This window comes from Corapipo altera, unplaced genomic scaffold, assembly GCF_003945725.1.
Source record: "Corapipo altera isolate COAL_440 unplaced genomic scaffold, ASM394572v1 1, whole genome shotgun sequence".
Classification (NCBI taxonomy): domain Eukaryota; kingdom Metazoa; phylum Chordata; class Aves; order Passeriformes; family Pipridae; genus Corapipo; species Corapipo altera.
In genome coordinates this window covers 31028794-31049801 of record NW_020884873.1, presented here as the reverse complement: position 1 = coordinate 31049801, position 21008 = coordinate 31028794, and the positions used below count along the sequence as shown (strand labels likewise).

The window sequence follows — 21008 nt, the reverse complement described above, 5'->3', positions numbered from 1 at the left end:
AGCATTTCACAGACCCCAGCTGCCTTCTCCCTTTTCTTTATTATATAGAAGTTTGCTTTGCTGACAACCTTATTGACAGAGTCAAGATGTAGTACATCAGCAAAACTTTGAATCCTACGTCTTCTTGATCCATTGATGCTCTGGGATCTCCCACTTTCTTGTCTGCTTACTACTTTTATAGGTAAGGATGGTGATATTTGCCAGAATTTTTCTTAGTATTAAATTAAAAACTTTATGTCTACATAGACGGACATCTTTCCTATTTCTTAAAGTGAATCATGTTTCCTTTACATTATTAGGTTCCACAGTATAGACAATCCTACCATTACTACAGGCAGTTGAAAATAATAATGAGGTTGCATAACAACATTTCTGTTTCAAAAGAAGTAAAAAATTGATAAATTATCTTAATTGCCTATCTTTCTCATTGACTTGGTTGAAATAATAAAAGCAAATGCAGCCATTAGACACATGTATATCTTTAATGTACTTTAACTCACATTGCCTCCTAAAGTGTTTGCCTCCATCTGTAAAGATTTCTGAGGCATCGTTTGACTCGTAGAAACCCCAGAAAATAATATAGGTTTTGAGGTAGACTTAAGACATGGGCCTTTTTGATTTATTTCATTATTATTTTGGCATTTCACACCTGAGCTGTAGCCTGCTTGATCCTTCTGAATCCAACATAAATATCATGCTGGCTCAGCATTGAGTGAGATTCAGCCTCTTGTTTTTTAAAACTACTTTCACGTTTTCTTTTTTGGTTAAAGGCTCCCCATGCTGGTGTAAAGTAAGCCTTTAATTAATACCACATGGAATGTTTTTCCTCCAGTAACTATGCAGTGAAGTCAGTCCTTGTATGATTTTCTGTTTTAATTCAATGATGGGGAAAGCTGTCAATGTAAAATTAACTAGAATCTTATGTATAATTGACTTTGGCAGGAAAAAAGAGATTGTAAATGTAAGGTGCAAGATCTTCTATTTGCTAATTACTAGCCCTTTTTATGTATACCAGTTAAGAAGTCCTTATACTAAATTTTGCTTATAACTAAGAAAATAAATTTCCATTTCCATGTGGTCTGCCTGAACACAGGTGGGTTTTTTTAATGCTCTATCAAGGTAGATTAATATATGGAATTCTTAAATTTGAGCAGTTAACTCTTAACAGTTAGAGGTCAGACATAAGTGAATATCAGCATTTAGAAGAAACATTTATTCAAGAGATTAAGTACAGGTTTGGAGAATGTCACTGTCTCTTCTTTCTTTGTGTCATTTTCTGCACATCTTGAGATAGCAGTTTAAATGACATTATGATGAGAGCTTTAGGGTCATGAGAGTTCAAATCTTCTGAGTTCAGGGTTTAGATGGTTTAGTTTCAGAAAAAAACTTAAGTCACCTGGCTGAATTTCACATAATTTTGAATTAGTAACCCCTTGTCTTCAGTAAAATGAGATAAAAACTTTACAGCAACTTTTGCCTCAAGGCAAGGACACACTGCAGGATTGTCCTTCTGAAACAAGAATGCGCACTTTTCGGGAAACATAGTTGATATGGGAAGTTCAGTGGCCCAGTTTAGTTGTGTATTTGAGGGCATTCTTAACTGAAAGACTGTTTCCCAAATTTTCAGCAGTGTGCTACTACTGTTTATTTTAAAATTGTGGCAGTATACAGTAACTTGGAGCACAAACTGATAATTGATAAGTAATTTTTGGAGTGCCTGTAAAACATCTGTGGTTTCTTCATGGCTTAGCTCACTGAATCTCATCACTTTCAGGTTGCAACAGAGTCTAGGTGTGTGATACCTCATTGCTGGTGACCTCTGGCAATGGTTGCTGGCAGTTGACTCAGTATACCAACCACATCTTGAAGCCACTTTTCATTTAAGTAATATTTACTGTTTCTTGAATTGAGATGATTTTCCTCTACAGATTTCTTCTCTGGAGTTTGAATTAGAGGATAAGCTTCAAACTGTGTAATGCATCTGGTGTACAACCAAATAAAAGCTATATCTGATAAACAAAGTAGAGAGAGGAAACAGAAGTTTAAGTAGCTGGTGAAATTGCTTAAAAACTCCAAATTGATTACCCTTCTGCTTGGCAACGTAAGCAGGTGGTCACGAGTATCTGATTTGGCACTTTATTGAAAAGAAAATACATATCCATTTCTCCTTGCTGATACTCAGAGCTATTGGTCTTCCTTTAACTATGACCTCCTATCTACCTTGTTTTATGACAACAAAAATTGTCAGTCAGTGTGAAAATTTTTCAAGTACGGGGGCAGAAATTTTGCAAGGTCATTGACTGAAAATGCAGAAAAGAGGGTTATGAAGGTAGACATGGAACTGTGACATGTTCACAGCTGATAAATATAGAATCTTTTCCAGGTCTCCTTCAACAAACTGTACACATAATTAAAGCACACATGCAGAGATGTAAATTTAAAAAAAAAAAGCAGTCTGTAAGCTGCTCAAGATATTTACAAAAAGTTATTGTTGTGAAGAGAGAAAGAAACATTGCTTTCCTTTGCAAGTACTTGGGAGACTGTGTTATGACAATTTAGGATTTATAAGCACGCAGACAAAAAGAACTTGCTTTTGGCCCTCAGTGGGTCTTATCTGGCCTTAATGTATTTTACTGAACCCTAGGTTTCCTCATAGATGATATTCCTCTGGTTTGTCCAGCTTCACCCTGAAATATATTTTATTAGAACTCAACTGCTTGTGGTGTATACGTTGGTATTCTCTGATAGCTTTCAAAATTTGCCTCTATTTCTTTTTCCTTAGGGGGTACTTTCTCTGTAAACCCAAGGCTTGTGTCTTGCAAATGCTTGTTTTCTCAGGTATAAAAGATCACTTAACTCCTTTGTATTCTTGATGGCTAGTAAAGCTCTAAATTTTGAAGAAGATATTTTCAGAAAATTTGTCAGGAAAATCATTTGCAGATTTGCACACCGATGTTAAGCTTTATTCATATAGATTTCTCAGTCTATAATGTGTTCAAATGGCTGTCCCAGAACAAAGGCAATGCTTTTAATATTGAGGCCTTTGATCTCTTCTGCATGCTAATTATCAGTTTTGGCTTTCATTATGCTGTTCCTTTTATTTCACCAGTGGATGTTTTCCTTTTTTATTTTTTTTTTCCATTTTAGTTCTTTTACCTGGTATTTCATATTAATTTTTAGAAATTATTTTTATGTGACTTAAGTATTACATTATTGTCATGCTAACTTGTACTCTTACATTATGCCTCGATATGATATTGTAAAATCAGCAGCAATAACCCCTCTCCATTACATCATTGTTATCCTATTATGGACAATAAATTTTTAATGTCTCTTGAAGGTGCAGTCTTTTCTACCAAAAACATTATTTCACAGTTGCTTTCTCTCCATTTAGAGTTGAATGGTGGGCACCTTATTGGAGATGAATACACAGAGAGTGACTACTACCTTTCTGTAAACCTTTCTCCCTAGAACAAGGTGAATTGAAATGTTGGCTAAGGAGGAGAGAGTGCAGAGAAAGGATAAGCCTTTCAGGAAGACCCTGTACAAAGCAGGGGAGGTCTTATTGGCAAGTATTGGAAGAAGTCATTCCTATGAAGTTATAAATACTTGAATCTAGTGACCACAGATGTTTGAAAAATAGTCAGAAAATGTAAATATTTGAAAGACATGTTCATCTGATAACAACACCTGGAAGCATTCTACAGAGAAAGATGGAAAGCAACTGGAAATAATTGTCATGTCTTTTCTTCAGAACACAGGTCTGGTGTCCCAGACACTGACTATACACAGTTCAATGAAACCTCTGAGGAGAGGAGATGAAGAGTTGGGACTCAAAGTGTGCAGCAGGAAGATAGGGAGCAGAGATGCTTCCTCTTTGCCTTTAAATGAAGGCTCAAATTTGTGTGGAAGCAGCTCTGTCCTTATTTCAAACTTGGCTTCTGTGCTGCAACACCAACTCCTGCTCAGAGCCCTTGGCCCTCTGTTAACATTGCATAACATTGCACTTACGTGCGGCTACCAACACTCTTCAAGCCTGGCTGCAAGACTCACCTGAAACCTCCTTTCGTTACGGGTGGATCACAGTCTTTGGCTTTTCTCTTGTAGTTGAACTCCCTCAGAGGACAGTTATCTTGAACAACATTCTGTCATTATTTCATGTGTAGCTGCGGACCTGTCACCTATCATCTTGACATCTTGCTGGTCTCATTAAACACATTCCAAGATTGATTTCCTTTACAATTTCTATTCTAGGTGTTTGTTTACTCCTGTAGGTATTAGTTAAAAGAGATCAATTCCACTGTACTGCATAGGGTAAGATAACTAGGGAATGGAAAGACCCTCTTCTATCAGTATAAGCAGTTTGGTCACATGTGTTAGCCTTTTCCCCTTAATATGATACCAGGATTTCAACAGCTGAGGTAGTGTTTCTGCAATAAAATTAAGGCAGTTTTAGTTTCTTTCTGCATTTCTGCCTCCTGTTGCCTCTTCAAGCTGCAGGCCCCTTGTTAACCAGCAAACTATCTCTGCACCCCCTGGAAGTATATTTGAGTGTCATTTTCAAATTTGCTCTCAGAGGCTTTGTACTAAAGGGAAAAGGTGGGAATGTTTTGGAAATCCTTTTAGTTCAATAAATTTAAGAGTCAAAAGCCTTCTTAATTCTCACTAAACTGTAGGGTTGCATTTTTGGAGGCACACATTTTTGGAGGTATCCCAGTTTGATGGTCTGCCATAAATTTCGGGAAAGCCTTTTCAGCTGTTGTAACTTGAATGAACAATCACGAGTCTGAAATGCTTGTTTTCAGTCCTGCAGGACATAACCAAAGAAACAAACAGAAAATAAAAATGTAGCCTGTTCTTTTTGTATGTTTTGTATTTTTCTTCTTAAATCTTCACTTTATGTTTCTCACGTGCTCATTTTCTTGATTCCAGGCTCTGTATTTAGGTATTAATTTGTGATTATCCAGCATCCTTTTAATGAGTTAATTCCAAACAGTAACAATCCATTCACGCAACTGTTTGTCAATTGTGATATCCAAACTTGAATTTGGAGACAGGTCCATACCTCTGCATGCTTACACCTGTGTGGGTAACATACAGGTATGTAGGTGTGCGGTGTGCCCTGGCAGCCAGAAGGGTCAACTGTGTCCTGGGGGCATCAGGCAAAACATTGGTTGAGGGATGGGATTGTCCTGCTCTGCGCTGCACTGGGGCAGCCTCGCCTTGAATATTGTGTGCAGTTTTGGTCACCGCAATATAAGAAAGATATGAAGCTATTAGAGAGTGTCTGAAGGAAGGCAGTGAGGATGGTGAAGGGCCTTGAGGGGAGGCCATGTGAGGAGCGGCTGAGGTCATTTGATCTGTTCAGCCTGGATGAGACTTAGGGGAGACCTCGTTGCAGTCTACAAATTCCTTGTGAGGGGAAGAGGAGGGATGGGCACTGATCTCTGTGGTGATGAGTGACAGGACTTGAGGGAATGGCCTGAAGTTGTGTCAGGGGAGGTTTAGGTTGGATATTAGAAAGAGATTCTTCACCTTTTGGTTGGGTACTGTAACAGGCTCCTGAGGGCAGTGATCACAGCACCAAGGCTGCCAGAGTTCAAGAAGCATTTGGATGATACTCTCAGGCACATGTTGTGACTCGTGGGGATGATGCTGTGCAGGGCTAAGAGTTGGACTCAATGATCCTTGTGGGTCCCTTCCAACTCAGCACATTCTGTGATTCTGTGATATCATACATCTGATGAAACTGGGACTTTGTTTACTGACTAATGGAGAATGAGAGTGAAGTGTAACCAAACTGTCTACAATCCTTTACAGCTCTACAGTTTTCCACTGAGTAGGACTGTCATAATAATTGTTTCCCTACATTTTTTTCCCATTCAAAAAGGGCAGTTACTATCTGCATATGCCTGAGAAAATTTGGAAATTAACAATAATATGAACAAGACATTGCTTTTCCCTTCACAAACCTTACCTCATGCAGCCAGCTGAGAACACTGAGAGTGTGTTAGGTAATTGGCTTTCCTGTGTTTTTAATTGCCTGAATATACAGTCAGCTCAAGGTACATTTCTTGTGTTCTAATGTACATTTCTTGTGCTCTAATGAATTTTAACATAAAGGTTTATGTCTAGATGGATCAGCACTGGAAGGGCTTTTTGACTGTCTTACAAAAATAATTTAAATTAACACATCGATACCAAAACCTTACCACACAAGAGATTAAGTATAGAATTTATTATGTAATTGTGTGGTTATTTTATCTGAGGACATCAAGGTGGCTTGAAAAAAATGCAGCATTCCTTAGAGTTTCTTTATATTATGGCAGTAGGTTGACGTTAATTCGGGAGCTGTCAAAATTTAGATAAAGTTTGAGATACATCATTTCAGGGTGAAAAAATCTCATTTAAACTTTCCATAGTTTTTCATTAACTCTTTGCATTTATTTGTGACTTGAAAAAGAAAGTAAATGAAGCTCTTCTTGACACAGTGTTTTGGATTGCGGACATCTACATGAATGCAGTATGAGGAGTTTTTAAGCTGTGTCATTTCTCAGCTGAAAAAGCCCCATCTACTTGTGCTGTAATAATGAGTGCAGCACACTTCATAGAGTATACAGGAATGTTTCATTAATGTTGCTGCCAGAGTGAATAGGTGCAGTTTTGACATACAATCTGCAATCAGTATTTATAGAAGGTGTAGAAACAAATTCGTATGTTGGATGTTTTCTGGGTTTGCACCTGCCTCTGATGCGACTTTGACTATGTCATTTAACTTGTACATGCAGTTGTTTTTCCACTTGTAAAGAGAGATAATAATGGTTTCCTTCAGGTGGAAGTTACAAAGTTTGTATAGGACTCAAGCCCTTGAAGAGAAAGGATTTCTATACCAGAATTATGAAAGACAGTGCAGGCATCTGCTGTGACACTGCTGTGAGCTCTGTTCATTGTCCTGTCCCATGTCGACCTGCCATGTGAACTTGGCACTAAGAGCCAAGTAACTTAAACTTGGCTAAATAAAGCAGTAGTAATTGTATTTACCTACCTCTGTCAAAAATTTTTGTACCTGCATATGCAATGAGTTCAATGACTTGTAACATACATCTCTTTTTGTGATTGAAGACTGTGCCATTTTGCGTCTCTCCCCACCCTTTTTAACAGGGAATGAAAAGTCATAATCAACATTGCATTCTGCACCTCCAGATACATTTTGATTCGTTTATTTTCAGTCAAGTTTTATTGCAGCAAAATATCTTGTTTGAACCTATTCTGTATACTTATTCTATTTGTAGGAGGTCATGGTGGTTTTACATTCAAACCAGGTCTGATTTTAGTCAGCTGTCTCTGATAACTGTGCATCATTTTGGTATTGCTGTAAATGTGTATTTGTCTGTGATACTACTGCATATACTGTATTTCAGGAAAAGCAGAGATTTCTGACAGATGTCCTACATGAAGTGATGTTGCTGGATGGGTTGGCCAGTTCACATCCAGTATCCCAGGAGGTGCAGCAAGCCACAGACATTGACAGGGTGTTTGACTGGATTGCCTATAAAAAGGTGAGACTAATTAAACTTATCTATCTCTTTATAATATAGATATGTAGCTATCAGAAGATCATGTTCCATCTGTAAAACAAATACTGTTGTAAAACTACATACACTACAGTGGCTACTACTTGGAAAACCAATTTATGTGGAATATATTTGGAATATATTGTAGTGATTTTAGCCATTCAACATACCAAGTGTTATTAAGTGTTATAAATAAACTTGAGAGGCTGTCAAAATCCGGCAAGAAGATTTAGTGCTTCTTATTACTATTTATTTTGTGACACTGTCTGAATTGTGCTAGACACTTTAAAAAGCATAAGGATGTCTTTATCCTATTGAAACTCTCTAGAAAACTTGTCAAGGGCTAAAGCTAAATTTTTCTTCTGGTTTTTCTATACACGAGAATTTTTCTGTCAGCTTGTGAAAACTCAAGTCATTGCTGAACAGTGAGAGTGGAGAAACTGCCTTCTGGGTTGGCAAAGGAGTATGTATTAGATTCAGGCAATTTCCAATTTTATTTCAATTAATAGAAAGTCTTTTGGCCAGTTTTTGGACTGAACAGCTTCTGTGCAGAAGTGAGAGAGCTGCACACTTTCCCCTCCTCCATCACATGACTGGGCTTGTTGTTATCCTGTGGCCTGAAAGCTGGTGGTTTCCATTATACTACATGCTTATTCTCTGCTACTGCCTGCAGCCTTCCCATAGGGAGCTCTCCAATGACAAGAGTCATTTGACTATCACCTTTGCATCTGATAATCTTTTCTTCTGCATCATTAGCTCCCTAACAACAGACTGTAGCAAGACAGCAGCAGCATAGCACTGACATGGTGACTGAACCTCCAGTTTATCCAGTGCTCATTCTGGACTAAAGAAGAGGTATATCCTTTCTTATAGTCATCAGTTATTCCTAGACAGCAATAACTTCACCTTGATCCTCTGGATAAGAATCTTATGCCTTTTAGAATGGGCAAGAGTGTGTGTGTGTACATGACCATGTAATAGGTCTACAGTGTAATATACAAACCAAAAATACTTAGGGAAAGATTTTAAAAGATTGGAGTCACTCAAGAGCCCAAGTAACATTTTCAAAAATCCCTTAGCTAGCTTTAAAAACATTGTTCTTGGTCAATTAAGCTATAATAGCCAGCAGCTCTTAGCCTACTGAATGTTCTCATTGTTTAAATGTTTCAATTATATGTTTGCTGGTGAACCTGGGTAGGTTCAGAGGCTTTCCTCACATCAATATCTTAATATTTCAAGCTAATTATTTTTCTAATTAATATGATAATAGTAATATCACACAGTTAACAGTAATACTTAACACTTCCTCTTATGAACATTTTGCTAATATTAAGTAATTTTAATTTACATTGAAATGACAAAATAGGACAGTAGGACAGATCTATGTACTGTTAGCTATTTCATGCAGGCTAGTAAGTCTGTTTTCTGTGCAGATTACAGAACAATCTCTGTCTTGTGTCCTTGTTCCTTTTCCAGTGAAACAGGGGCCATGCCCAGTGGATAGAGCAGCATCTCCACTCAGCTTCTCTGATGGCCACCTCCCAGACCTTAGGTGACACTGAATGTATTCATAGAAAGGCATGATCCTGTAAATTTTGAACCCAGTTACCAGATCTGGCAAACCACCGGAATGGCAATGGAAGAATTTACTTACATACTTGCATAGATGAAGAGCTTAAAATACCCACTCTTTCACTCATTTTCCTGTCTAATGGTTTGTCTTTCTGCTAGTTTCTGTAGCCATTCATCCTTTTGGTTTAGACACAAGCAAAATCTAATAGGAAGAAACTTTCCTGACTTGACTTTGTAGCTGCTCTTTTCATTGTTGCTATACCTTCCTCCAAACACCTGACACTGTTTCTGTCTGAGGATAAATTAGACCAAATTTAAGGTATTTTACATCTTACATTGTTTCACTCCTATGTAATCTGGTATGCATGCATGCATTGCTTACATGAGCTTCAACTATGGAAATTAAGCTCATTTATTAGATATCTACAATAATTGCCTATTCTTCTAGCTCTCTAGTGTCTGCCAATATGAAATCCAAACTGTAAAATTACACTGAAGGCTTTCACCTGGTTAGATATGTGCTTAAATATTTTCAGGTGCCTCAAAGTCCTCCTTACACAATGAGCCCTGCCGGAAGGGATAGTGTTTCTGGAATGACTTTTTGGTTGTCTGTTGACTGATCTTTTAAATGACTGTAAAGTATTAAGTTCTTGGAAACTTTTTTCTGGTGACTCTAGTAAACTTTAAATCAGGACCATCAGTGAGGACTTTTCAACTGCCTTAAATCAAATGTCTTTTAGCAGTGTACCACTGTTGTGCAGTATCTTTCCCCTGCATTTTGGAATTTTGTTTTTTGTTCTCTTTAATTTTTTTAAAATGTCCATCTTCTGCTCCCTGAGACTTTGGATTGTCCATATGATCTCTTTTCTCTTTTCACAGTTTTCTACATGATATTGAAATGATGAAACTTTCCCCATCTAATTTTTGTTCAGTGAAATGACAGTCATAGAATGTTATTATCATTTCATTGTCTGTACTGTCATCAAGATGGCATAAATCAGTTAGACACCATTAAAGTGCCCATCTCTTTTAGACACTCAGCTGTCATTTTAAAGATATGCCTCTTTTTCTTTCTATACACTAAAGAAATGACCATTGCAAATGTGCTAATTAGATGCCTCAGAGCTGAATATATTTTTCATTTCCACTTTCTTGTCCTCGGTGATTGCACATGACACAAACATCTGAAGAATGGCATTCAGGTAATCCTATAAGCAGAGTGCAGCCTGGCAGCACTACTAAAGCTGTTGAGGGTAATGCTTGCCTCTTTTAAAAGCATCATACTAGTCGTTCTTCAGATAGGAGCACGTCATCCTCCATTAGGGTCACAAATATGCAGAGAAAAATGTGAAGTCGTGATAGTTCATTAATAAACAGTACTGGTAGATGATTCAAGGCTCTCAAGTTACATCAGAGAGTGGATATGTCTTCCTAGTGCAGCTGGAAGTGAGATAGTGTCCTCCCACAATGATGAGAAAAGTGTTTATATCCCAAGTGCAGTAGAAAATATAGCCTGTTGAACACAAGAGTGGATCTGAGGATTGTTAAATCAAAGCAAAAAGCGTGACAGCCTTTTCACACTAGAAATAACTGACAGCAGGAATCATAGCCCTGGAGAGCTGCAGCATCAGAGGAAGGAGTGCAGCAAGAAAAACATGAGGAGCAACAATCAGTGAGGAACAACCAGCTGTAATAAAATGGAGAAACAAGGCAGCTGCATCTCAAAGGGAGCAGCCAGACCCAGAGCAGTGTGTGAGAGAGAGATCCCAGACACAACTAAAGGAGTCATAGCACTAGATGAGCAGCCACAGCCACATAAGGGAAGGGATGAAAGGACTTGTAGAGAGCCAGATATCTGAAGTTGTTTCTATCAGCCTGCTGGATGCTTTGAAGGGTGTTGGTTGAAGATTCTGGCAGCAATTAGAGCAGGCTGGACCAATACAATGGAGTGCAACTGTAAAAGTACCCCCAGTAGAATATGTCTTGGCAAGTGACAAACAATAATCAAAACAAGGAAGAAGATGACTGGAATAGGGAAGAATATTAATTTTTTTCCTTCCTGTAAGCAAAGTGAATCTCAGCAGTGAGATCAGTTACTGGCTCTGACTTTATAATGCAAACAATTAATTATTTCCTAAACCTCTCTCTCTCTCTAATTTCCTTTTCCTACTTAACTCTATACCACTTCTTTAAAAATGCTTTTTCCTGCTTTCTATGTCAAGTGATGGAAGGGAGATATATTTCTGATAGTAATAGAGGGAGACCATGCTCCCTGCCTCCCCTCTAAAGCAACACTCTGTATTAGAAAATCTGTTCAACTAAAAGTTTACACAGAGAAAAATGCTTGGCTTCCTGTGTATTGCAATAACAATATAGAGTTCTGGCAAAGGAGAATTTAAGAAATTGAAAGCAGTGGCTTGCTCATTCTTTTGAGTGTAATTCTCTCTGAAAACATACAGCAGAGCATGTTCTGCAAGAATGTGGAACAACAGTAGGGCTAATGCAGTCACTAGAAGGGCTCTCCAAAAACTTCATTCTTTTTACTTCTATTCCTTAGGCACTAGGAAGGATATTGGCACTGTAATAAAAAAAATAAAACAAAAAGAACTCCCATTCCAAACATTTATTCTGTCCAGTAAAACCAGAAATATTAGTTTGTAAGAAAAGCCATTCATGAGTGCAATGAAATTGTGATGATGTGCATCTATGAAGTGACTACAGAAAAGTGAGAGTAGCTCATTAACAGTGAAAAAAATACTAGATAAATGCATATAAATAGCAAAATAGGTTCTATTTTTAACTTTTCACTTAATTAAATGAATAACATAAGATAGTATCCAGTTAGTTAAAAGTCTTAAAATACAACACAGATGACTTTAGAACCCACTCTCTTACCGCAGTATAAAGGGAGCTTTTTGTTCTCCTTAATTTAGCCGTGATGTTGTCTGTGAATGCCATTAACTTCTGGGTGCACATTCACCTGATGCTGATTTCTCTTCCATGACTTGTGAGTGCAACAGGTCAGTGCCCAGATTGCAGAAGGTGCTTTCAGGAGCCATTTGTTCCTAATGCATTGTAACAGAGTAGGTATCTTGTAATGAAAATAATGTCTTTCTGTTTAGATAAAAGGCTGCAGGTTGTTACTGCTTCCAATATGAAAGTCATCGAAACTCAGTCAGTGAAACCTATAGGTTCAAGTTCAGAGCAGCCCCAAGAGTACCTGACTTAAAGTATACAGGCCGTCCCAGTCCAGCCAGTGGGTGCCAGTACATAAAGCTAGGCAGGTGCTTCAAGATACTTAAAATACCTCTCTTCAGCCATCTGCACACCTTCCTGACTCAAGCAGGAAAAACTGTCATTAACCCTTTACACTGTTTAGTATATGCTAAGATATTATTTTCTAAAGAAGAAACACAGAAACCACTGTGTGTGAGATATAAGCAGCCACTCGTGGACAAGTGCTTCAGGAGTGTTATGTTCCCCACACCAGGGACAATTATATATGGGTTTGATTGGAAATAATAAAGATAGAGCACAAATGTTAATAGAAGCATTTTATTTAAAGAAGAACTCATTAGACTGGATTGCTTAGTCAGGGTAGAGTGATTGGGAAGACATGACCTATTGTGGTACAAGTCTTCTGCCTGTTCCCCATGGAAAGGCAGTGGCAAAAGGGCTGGAGAATGTGATCAGAGCAGAAATGGCAACAATAGATATAAACACTACCCTACCATCCTTCTTTTCCTAACAGGGAGTAGAAGGAACAAAATAGTGCATCTGTGTCTCAGATATTTCTATGGCTCAGCATAAAGTGTTGATAAAGGTAAGTGTACATGGAGGTACACCAGCCTGTGCAACAGGGTTCCTGAAATGCAGTTGCCTTTTCTACTTCTCTGTTTCTACTTTTTAATGGTCGTTTTACTTCAGTGCCTGGTAAAGTTCTGGAGAAGATTATTCTGGGAAGTATTGAAAAACACCTGAAAGACACCACTGTCATAGGTCACAGCCAGCATGACTTCATGAGAGATGTCCTGCTTATCAAACCTGATTTTCTTCTATGACAAGGTAACCCACCTAGTTGATCAGGGGAAGCCAGGTGACGTAATCTTTTTAGATTTCAGTAAAGCTTTCAATACTGCCTCTCACAGGATCCTTCTGGACAAAATGTCCAGCACACAGCTGGATAAACACATCATGTGGTGAGTGAGCAATTGCCTCATGGGTGGAGCACAGAGGGTAATAGCGAGTGGGCTAACATCAGACTGCTGACCTGTCACTAGTGGGGTTCCACAGGGCTCCGTCTTGGGCCCTGTGCTCTTCAACATCTTCATAAATGTTGTGACTCGTGGGGATGATGCTGTGCAGGGCTAAGAGTTGGACTCAATGATCCTTGTGGGTCCCTTCCAACTCAGCACATTCTGTGATTCTATGATTTTCAGCAAAGGGCAACGCAGAAAGTTACAGGTAGCATCTGGTTTTTTTTTTTCCCCTGAAGGAGTCCAAAAAACAATGCCTGTGTAAAGGCAAGGACTGATTTTGCTGATACACATCCTAGTTTAGATAGGTAAAAGAAGAACAACAGTTACAAGTGTTAAAGTAACTTGGAGCAAATTGTAAGAATTAGAAATAGAAAATGAAGTGGAGATAATGAGAAGAGAGTAAAAGGAACAAAAAACTTGATGTAAGAATATGGTCAATATTTTGATCAAAATATGATCCTGCAGGACTTCTATTCAGGAGGGAACTCTCTGGAACAACCTCTGGCACACTGTTTTGTTGTTGTTGCTGTTGGTTTTTAAACGTATGTTTAAGTACCAGATAATTTATGAAGCTTAAAGGAGGCATTAAAGGAGAGAAAGTAGAATTACAAGTTTAGTTATAGTCAGTTGCAAATCAGTCTTAGGCAAATGGATTGAGATTCTTATGTGGGATTTAACAAACTAAAAAAAAATTTTTTTTTTTTCTTCAAGATATCCATATAAAAGCAGTTAATGAAAAAGTATGATGTGCCTTTGTCCTTGTCATTGGTGTCAGAACATGTAAGAGAGATTCTGGTGGTGGGGAATAAGACTCCTGTTGTAAATCGAGTCCTGATAGCATTTTGTCTGGATGATGGCTAACATTTTATTATTCAAGGAAAATGATGTAACAATATCCACCTGAAGAACATGATTAGTTATGGTCATTTACCCCTGAATTTTATTCTTTGTGTCATGTTCCTAAAATTTGCAGCAGAATTTATGTCTAAGACAACCAAAGCCATCGTACCATCTGACCATTTTGGTATTATCCAGCCTTAGAGCAGCTGTGTTTGTCAGAATAGAAAATTATTATGATTTTCAAGTGAAAAGCTCTCCTTGAATATAATGTTGCTTTTTCAGTGGTGTTTTGGCATCAGATAAATGGCCTTTTATTCTATAAAACCAACATAAAATCCCTTTATGCATCTTTGAGGATTTAGCACAGTATATTGCAAGTTTGTAGGTGTATTTGCTGATTTTAAAGATACTGGCTTACCCACTCTGTTAATAAAGTTTTGAAAATAGTGTAAACTTACTTTCTTTGTTAAAGGATATCTTGTTTTTATTGCTGAGTATCAGCAGCATGTTAATCTGTAAGTGTGCGCTGCTTGATAAGCAAATATCAATTGCTCTAAAAAGTAAAGAAGATGAATTAAATGACTGATTTTTTTTTCCCGGTCTGTATTGTTAAAAGCAGTTAGGGATGGTTTTGTTTGGGCTCCTTTTAATGAATGTATTCCCTTTTTAACAATTTATTACAAAGTGCAGGGAAACTCATCAGACCCACATTTAGCTAAGTACATAGTTATTTGTTCAATTTTATGTGTGTAGGCTGTGGAATTTAAGTTTGATTGTTTGCGTGCTTAAGGTACTTCAGTGTGTCACTAAACAATGGCCTGAACTAAGACCCTCAGGATAGTCTCATATTGTGACATTTTGTATTTGTATGCTGCATAACCTGCATCTACCTATCTCCTTCCTTACTTCTTATGGCTTTTATGTGGGCTTTCCAAAGGGAAAGCCTCTAGGAATTTATTTAAACATTTTACATTTCTCCCACAGGAAGGAAATCATAGGCATGTGTTTACTCATTTAAACAAATATGTTCTGTTATCCTAATCAAATAAAGAGCATTCACACTTATCAAATTCACATTCATTAAGCTTCATTTTTTTCTTGTAATATTTGGAGATGCCATTGGAGAATACAGAAAAGAGCTATGCTGTTTTATTACAGTGTTAGGTTTCTGAAAATGAAAGAGGAATTTAGTGCTGATGACTCATGATACAATCTAATTAATTCCCTGAAAAGAATTTCTTATTGAGTACTTCTGCAGTTCTCAGAGATGAGATATTTTTTGATAGAGACAGCTGAAGAATTCCAGAGAAGCCTTTGCAATTATCTCTGCTCTTACAACTCCATAGAAGTACTTTGGCAAAGGTCTCTCTGGAGCCTGCCACAGTATCATGTTTTAACTGATGTCATGAAGAGGACACTCTTATTCCACAACCATCAGAGTAAGGCCATGTACCATGAAAGACTGTTTAGATGACAAAGGTAGGAAAATAAAATACATTTCAGTATAAACTTCTGAATGGGAGCTGAGGAATGACTGGACTTCTTCCTTTGAGGGAAAATGAGAAAAGCAAGACTGTACGATGAATATGTTTGCTTAAGGAAATGCAGCTAAGGTGTAACACCTGAATTTGAAAGTGGTTACCCAGTTTTCAGTTGTTCATAGAGGAGAACTAGGGAATGCGTGTTGATTTGCTTAAGGTCAGACCAGCTGCTCAATGGACATTGCAGTCAGACTTCTCACATCTCTTTATCCTCTTCTTTATCATGCTGAGGGTAACAATTCAGTTAACTCAGTGCACTGCATGTAGTGTAACACAGCAGATCAGTTGACCAAGTTTTTAAATAGTTCACTTACATATATATACGCTATTCTGTGTCTACACTTGAGCCAATTCTGCAGATGTAACTTAGTCAAAACATATTTTTTTCTGTTAAGTATCCCCAAGATTCAACAGATTTCATTTTGAAGGAGTTTTTAATTTTATGTACAAGTTATTTTTAAAATATCACATTTTTGCTACATGTTTGAGGTACATTATTCTCTGACTTTTATTTCATGCTGTGTTTTTGTCAATAAGCTAAATTTCGTGGAGCATCCAGCTGTGGTTGCTTAGTATCAACAAAGAATGATTATTTTGAAAAACGTGACTTGGATATTACTTGTTGGCTAGTATTCGCGTTACAAAATTGAAGTACAAATGTTCATTCTTTGTATGAGTGCTTGTTTACATGATCTTCTAATATTTGAAATGAACTTAGACTCACAGAATTATCCACAGTTTTGAGAAATAAAGAATAATGTACGAATTCAGGAACTTTGAACTGAAATGAAGTGATTGTCATTTGCTTAAGAACCTATTTGATTGTGAATATCCTTAGGCTTCTATTTGGCGGAGAACTGTAAAAATATATTCAGCATTTTGAAAAAAACCCTCAACTTATATGCTGCAAAGAGAGATTCTGTCTTACTAATCAGGTAGAGTTCTTGAGGTGCAGTCAGTAGACACTGGTTTGAAAAGATGTCTTTGACAAGGCACCTCACCTATAGCTCGGGGTAAATAGTTTAAGGAGAGAACTGTTTAACGTGTGTGTACTGTGACTGATTCATTAAAAAACCCCTAATACTATTATATATCAGGTATATACTAGTAGCCGTGAAACTTTGTATGGTGATTCTCATCTTAAATCAGGAGGTCTTTATGAAAGAATGATGCCCTTGCAAGTGCCTGTATGCGGTCTGAGTTTTGTTTTAATCAATAAAGATGAAGATGATTATAAGAACTTACTGTTGATAATAATAGTTCTAACAATACAAATAGCATTTAGTGTAATTGAGACAGAGGATAGAGTAATTCATATTTCCTTTAACTAGAGAGAAAGTAACCTTATCTTTAATTGCAGGTATATCAGCACACAGAAAAATAACAGTATTTGTGTCCCACTGTATTTGAAAAATAAACGGTGCTCTTACATATTAATCAAGACTGATTTTGAACTGACTGCTACACAATAGAAGAAAGTTAATAAATCACCTGTATTCAATGTTGGTTTTAGTTTTGTTTTTTTTTAATGAGAGAAGAAAAAGCAAACTGGAGGTGTGAAGGTTTTGTGGAAAATTGACATATTAAATTTCTTTTTTAGAATTTCAGTTATGTAATTTTTGTTGGTAGTCCAGTGCTCCTCTCCTCAACATCTCACTCCCTTCTTACACCTTGGATACCACAGTGGTTTTTTTCATACCAGGATATTTCCTGATTTTAGTTTTTGTGTCACAAAAAGGATCATTCTGAACTAAATTAAACAGCTTTAATTCTTAAAGAAGGATGGCAAGGTGGACATTCAGTGAAGAAGAAATAAATTGAGGTCCGTGTAATCGGTATGATTGATATTTGATGTTATGTGAGATAAATTGATAGGTAAGCCTGCAAGATGGTGTCTCAGACTTTACTATCTCAAGGGGGTGTTTTTCCACTATTTCCACTATTCCATGTTTTCTAATGTTGCTTTGTAAGTTACAGGATGAAATATCTTCAGAGAGATTCATATCACCTCACTTGAGATATTCATTGTGTAGACTCCTGTAACTGAGTAGTCCTCTCACCTTCCTTTATCATCAGTGATGTGCCAAACAGGCACCTTTAGGGTGAAATTCATCAGTCCTGTTTTAGATGCATGTCTTTGGATGAGATGAATCAGGGTGAACAGAAGTGCTTGCTCCTGTCTTCATTGCCTTTAAAGGGCGTCTAGGCAGCTGGCTCAGCTGTCTGCAACTGAGTAAGTATCAGTTAGCTGCAATGTATGCGATTGCACTCAGATGAATCTCAGTCATATGGTTAAAACAAAAACAACAAAAGCACAACCAAAAAGAAAAAGAAATTGATGTTACAGGAAAAAAATGAAAAGTTTTGGTGGGAAGGAGGATGAAAGAGCCATGCTTTTTCTGATCTCTTTTTTATGAACTGTTTTCCTTCCTCCAGTCTAATGCATTTACAAAATAATCAGTTATTTCGCCCTTACAAGAGTGACCTGTAGTTCATGCTTTCTGTTTTGTTGCTGGTATTTTTCTCTCTTGAGAGCTTTTTAGAATACTGACATAATTTTTGGTTCTTCAAAGAATAATGATGAATGAGTTTCCAGCTTATTTGTATCTCTTCACACACGGCCCCTTGTCTGTGCCTGCTACCTTCTGCATAACCTTATGTGCTGGTTTGCTTATTTTTATCTTGTTCCATTCACTGCAACTTCTTCACCAGTTCTTTATTTCAAGTGCTTTTCTTTGCTGTCTGCTCGGTGTAGAGCATCCACTTTCAGCTAGCAAACCCTCTGCCCTCTCTTCAGGGCCTTTTGTCGAATACCTACCTTTGTTGGTCTTCTTATGTAAAGGTATGGCATGTAGAATAAAGCAAAATATATTTTATTTGACTGTGTATATACAAAAGGATGGTGTCACACCAGTTTTGTATCTTCTCAATTTGGAAATTCTCTTCCCTGCACAGAGTGGGGAACCAGTCTCTGTATGGTCTTTTTGGACAGTGCACTTTAGATGTCTGCAGTGCAGATGTGTACATATGAGGTAGTCACTTGTGCTGGTTTAAACGTAAACCAGCAGGGGAAATGAACTCAACTCAAAGGAGAGATTATAAGTCAGAATAACAATTTAATAAAATAGTACAATAAATACGATTATACAGACAAACAGTTGGTTTTAACCCAGAAACCCCAAATGTATAACCCAGCACCCTGGGGCATGAACAGAGTGGTGTTCGTTGGGCCCCCTGAGTCTAAAGTAAAAGGAGAGGGAAAAAACCTGTTGGTGAGAGTGCTGTTGCAGTCTGGTCAAGAGTGGTGATTGCAGTCTGGTTGAGGGTGGTGGTTGCAGTCCAGTTGAGAGTGGTGGTTGTAGTCTTCCTCTGGATCCCACGAGTGGTTAAAAAAGTCTCAAGACTCCAAGATTATATATCCTCCAGTTCAGGCAGGAATGCCCAGTACCTTCCTCAGGGCAAGGAGTTCCACAATGGGTGTGAGGATAGGAGCATCCTTCTATCTCACAGGCCTCTTAACACCCAGTTTATAGCCTGATGAATCAGGCTGCTCTGGGCAGATTGTGTAAATGGTCTATTGATAACAGTTTCTGGGAAATGGCATGGAAGGCTATAGAATACACAGTTTTGGGTTACACCCATACAGTGATGAACTGGTCCCAGCTGTTCTAACTAGGACATCACTCAAGGCTACTTTTGGTGTGAATTACAAGATGTTGCTTTTTCTGATCTGAGGTCTACTTTAAGATTAGATAAAATGCAGCCCATTGACTATAAGAGAAGTCTAAAGGACTAAAGTAACTGTAGTCACAGGTGCAGTAATTGTGATCTGTAGTGATGCCAGAGGAAGAGTGGGTCTTTAAAAATTAGTTACAACTGATCTGAGGTCAAGTTTCAATCACATTATTTTATGATGGCATGGAGAAAATTAAACCGAATACCTTAACTGTGTTTGGATTTTGTAGATTTCAAAGAGATGTTCAGCTTACATATAAAGGAATTTTACCCCTAATTTTTATTATGCATTGTGTTTACCGTGGTGTGAGTGTCAAGTTTCTGCAGGGAAAGAAAGAGCATAAACTTCCATCCCTTCGGGCACTGTTGGCTCATTGCCCAGGAGCATGCCTTTTCCCAAGAGCACTATGCAAAAAAGGGCTCTACGAGCACTTAATTTCGCTGTGATAGCCAATATGTTCTACCTTCCTTTGCTATAGCAGTGGAGGCACAGTGCTGAGTCTGAGGAAGCTTCAACTGTGTCATAGGTTATGCAAGGAGCATGCTGGGTGATCTTTGGCAAATGATTTCACTATGGTGTGCCACAGTTTCCCTTTAATTAGCAGAATATTGGAATCAATGTCTTACAGAGCACTTCTGAGATTTGCTAATAAGCAGTGCTTCACCAGAGCCAGATAGTGGCATTAATCACTGAATTAATAACTAGTGTATTTGTCTGAGTAGACATATTAAGATATGGTACAATGGCTTAAGGGGAGTTAGATTTTACACTGGCAGGAACAGAGGTATGTTTTTTTGAATAGGAAAGAATTGCTTTCCACCAAACCTCTTAAACCAATATGCTTTACCTCTTGACAAGGTAGTGACTCATCCACTACCTGGAGGAAAGCACTTAAATCATCAATAAATAGCCTTTCTGCCCCATAGGAGAGGCAAGTTCGTTTCTCAAGACTCCATACATTGTTCCTCAGTTGGACAAATGTTGGCAGAGCAGAAGTGGCCTTGGAAGTGAAGTGGAGGGCAGACTGCTTGCATGCCAGGGTGTTCAGAGAGTGATGCTGCCAGGTTTCAAAGGGCATCCTCTGCAGCAGGAGAGATTTGTTGTGATTTTTCTGAAGGTATGGCACCATAGGTCCTCTGGACTCCATCTAGTTCACTGCTTGGCGGGCAGATAGGCAGTGAAAATGCGAGCACTCTCGACCATTCAGACGACCCCAAGGTGTTGGGTTGTTATAGCCACTGTGCCTATAACTGAACTTACTGCACATACCTTCTTTACCTCCTATAACCCTCTGGTTAGGGTCATCTTCCAAACTCCTCCTTTTAGTAAGCTCCTTTATACCTTTATATCTCTTGCTTTTTATCCTTCTGCCTTCAAACCTATTTCTCTTCCTCTCCAGTCAGAGTACCAGTGTTTGCTGCCGTATCCTTCCCTTCCCAGAGCTCTGAATGTATTGATTGCTTCTGCTTTTCTTACAAATGTATCA

General features: G+C 38.0%; 1 protein-coding gene across 2 annotated transcripts in view; it reads left to right on the top strand.

Annotated features, from left to right (window-relative positions):
• The window catches only part of TRHDE (thyrotropin releasing hormone degrading enzyme), a 205178-nt gene that overhangs the window by 90748 nt on the left and 93422 nt on the right, over window positions 1-21008 (top strand). Inside the window, exon 6 of one of the 2 annotated variants that reach the window (XM_027661961.1) lies at window positions 7422-7559. The exons of the other annotated variant lie outside the window; for it this stretch is intronic. Coding sequence (XP_027517762.1) covers window positions 7422-7559 — 138 coding nt within the window. The remainder of the gene's footprint in view (window positions 1-7421; window positions 7560-21008) is intronic. 2 annotated transcript variants of the gene reach the window in all.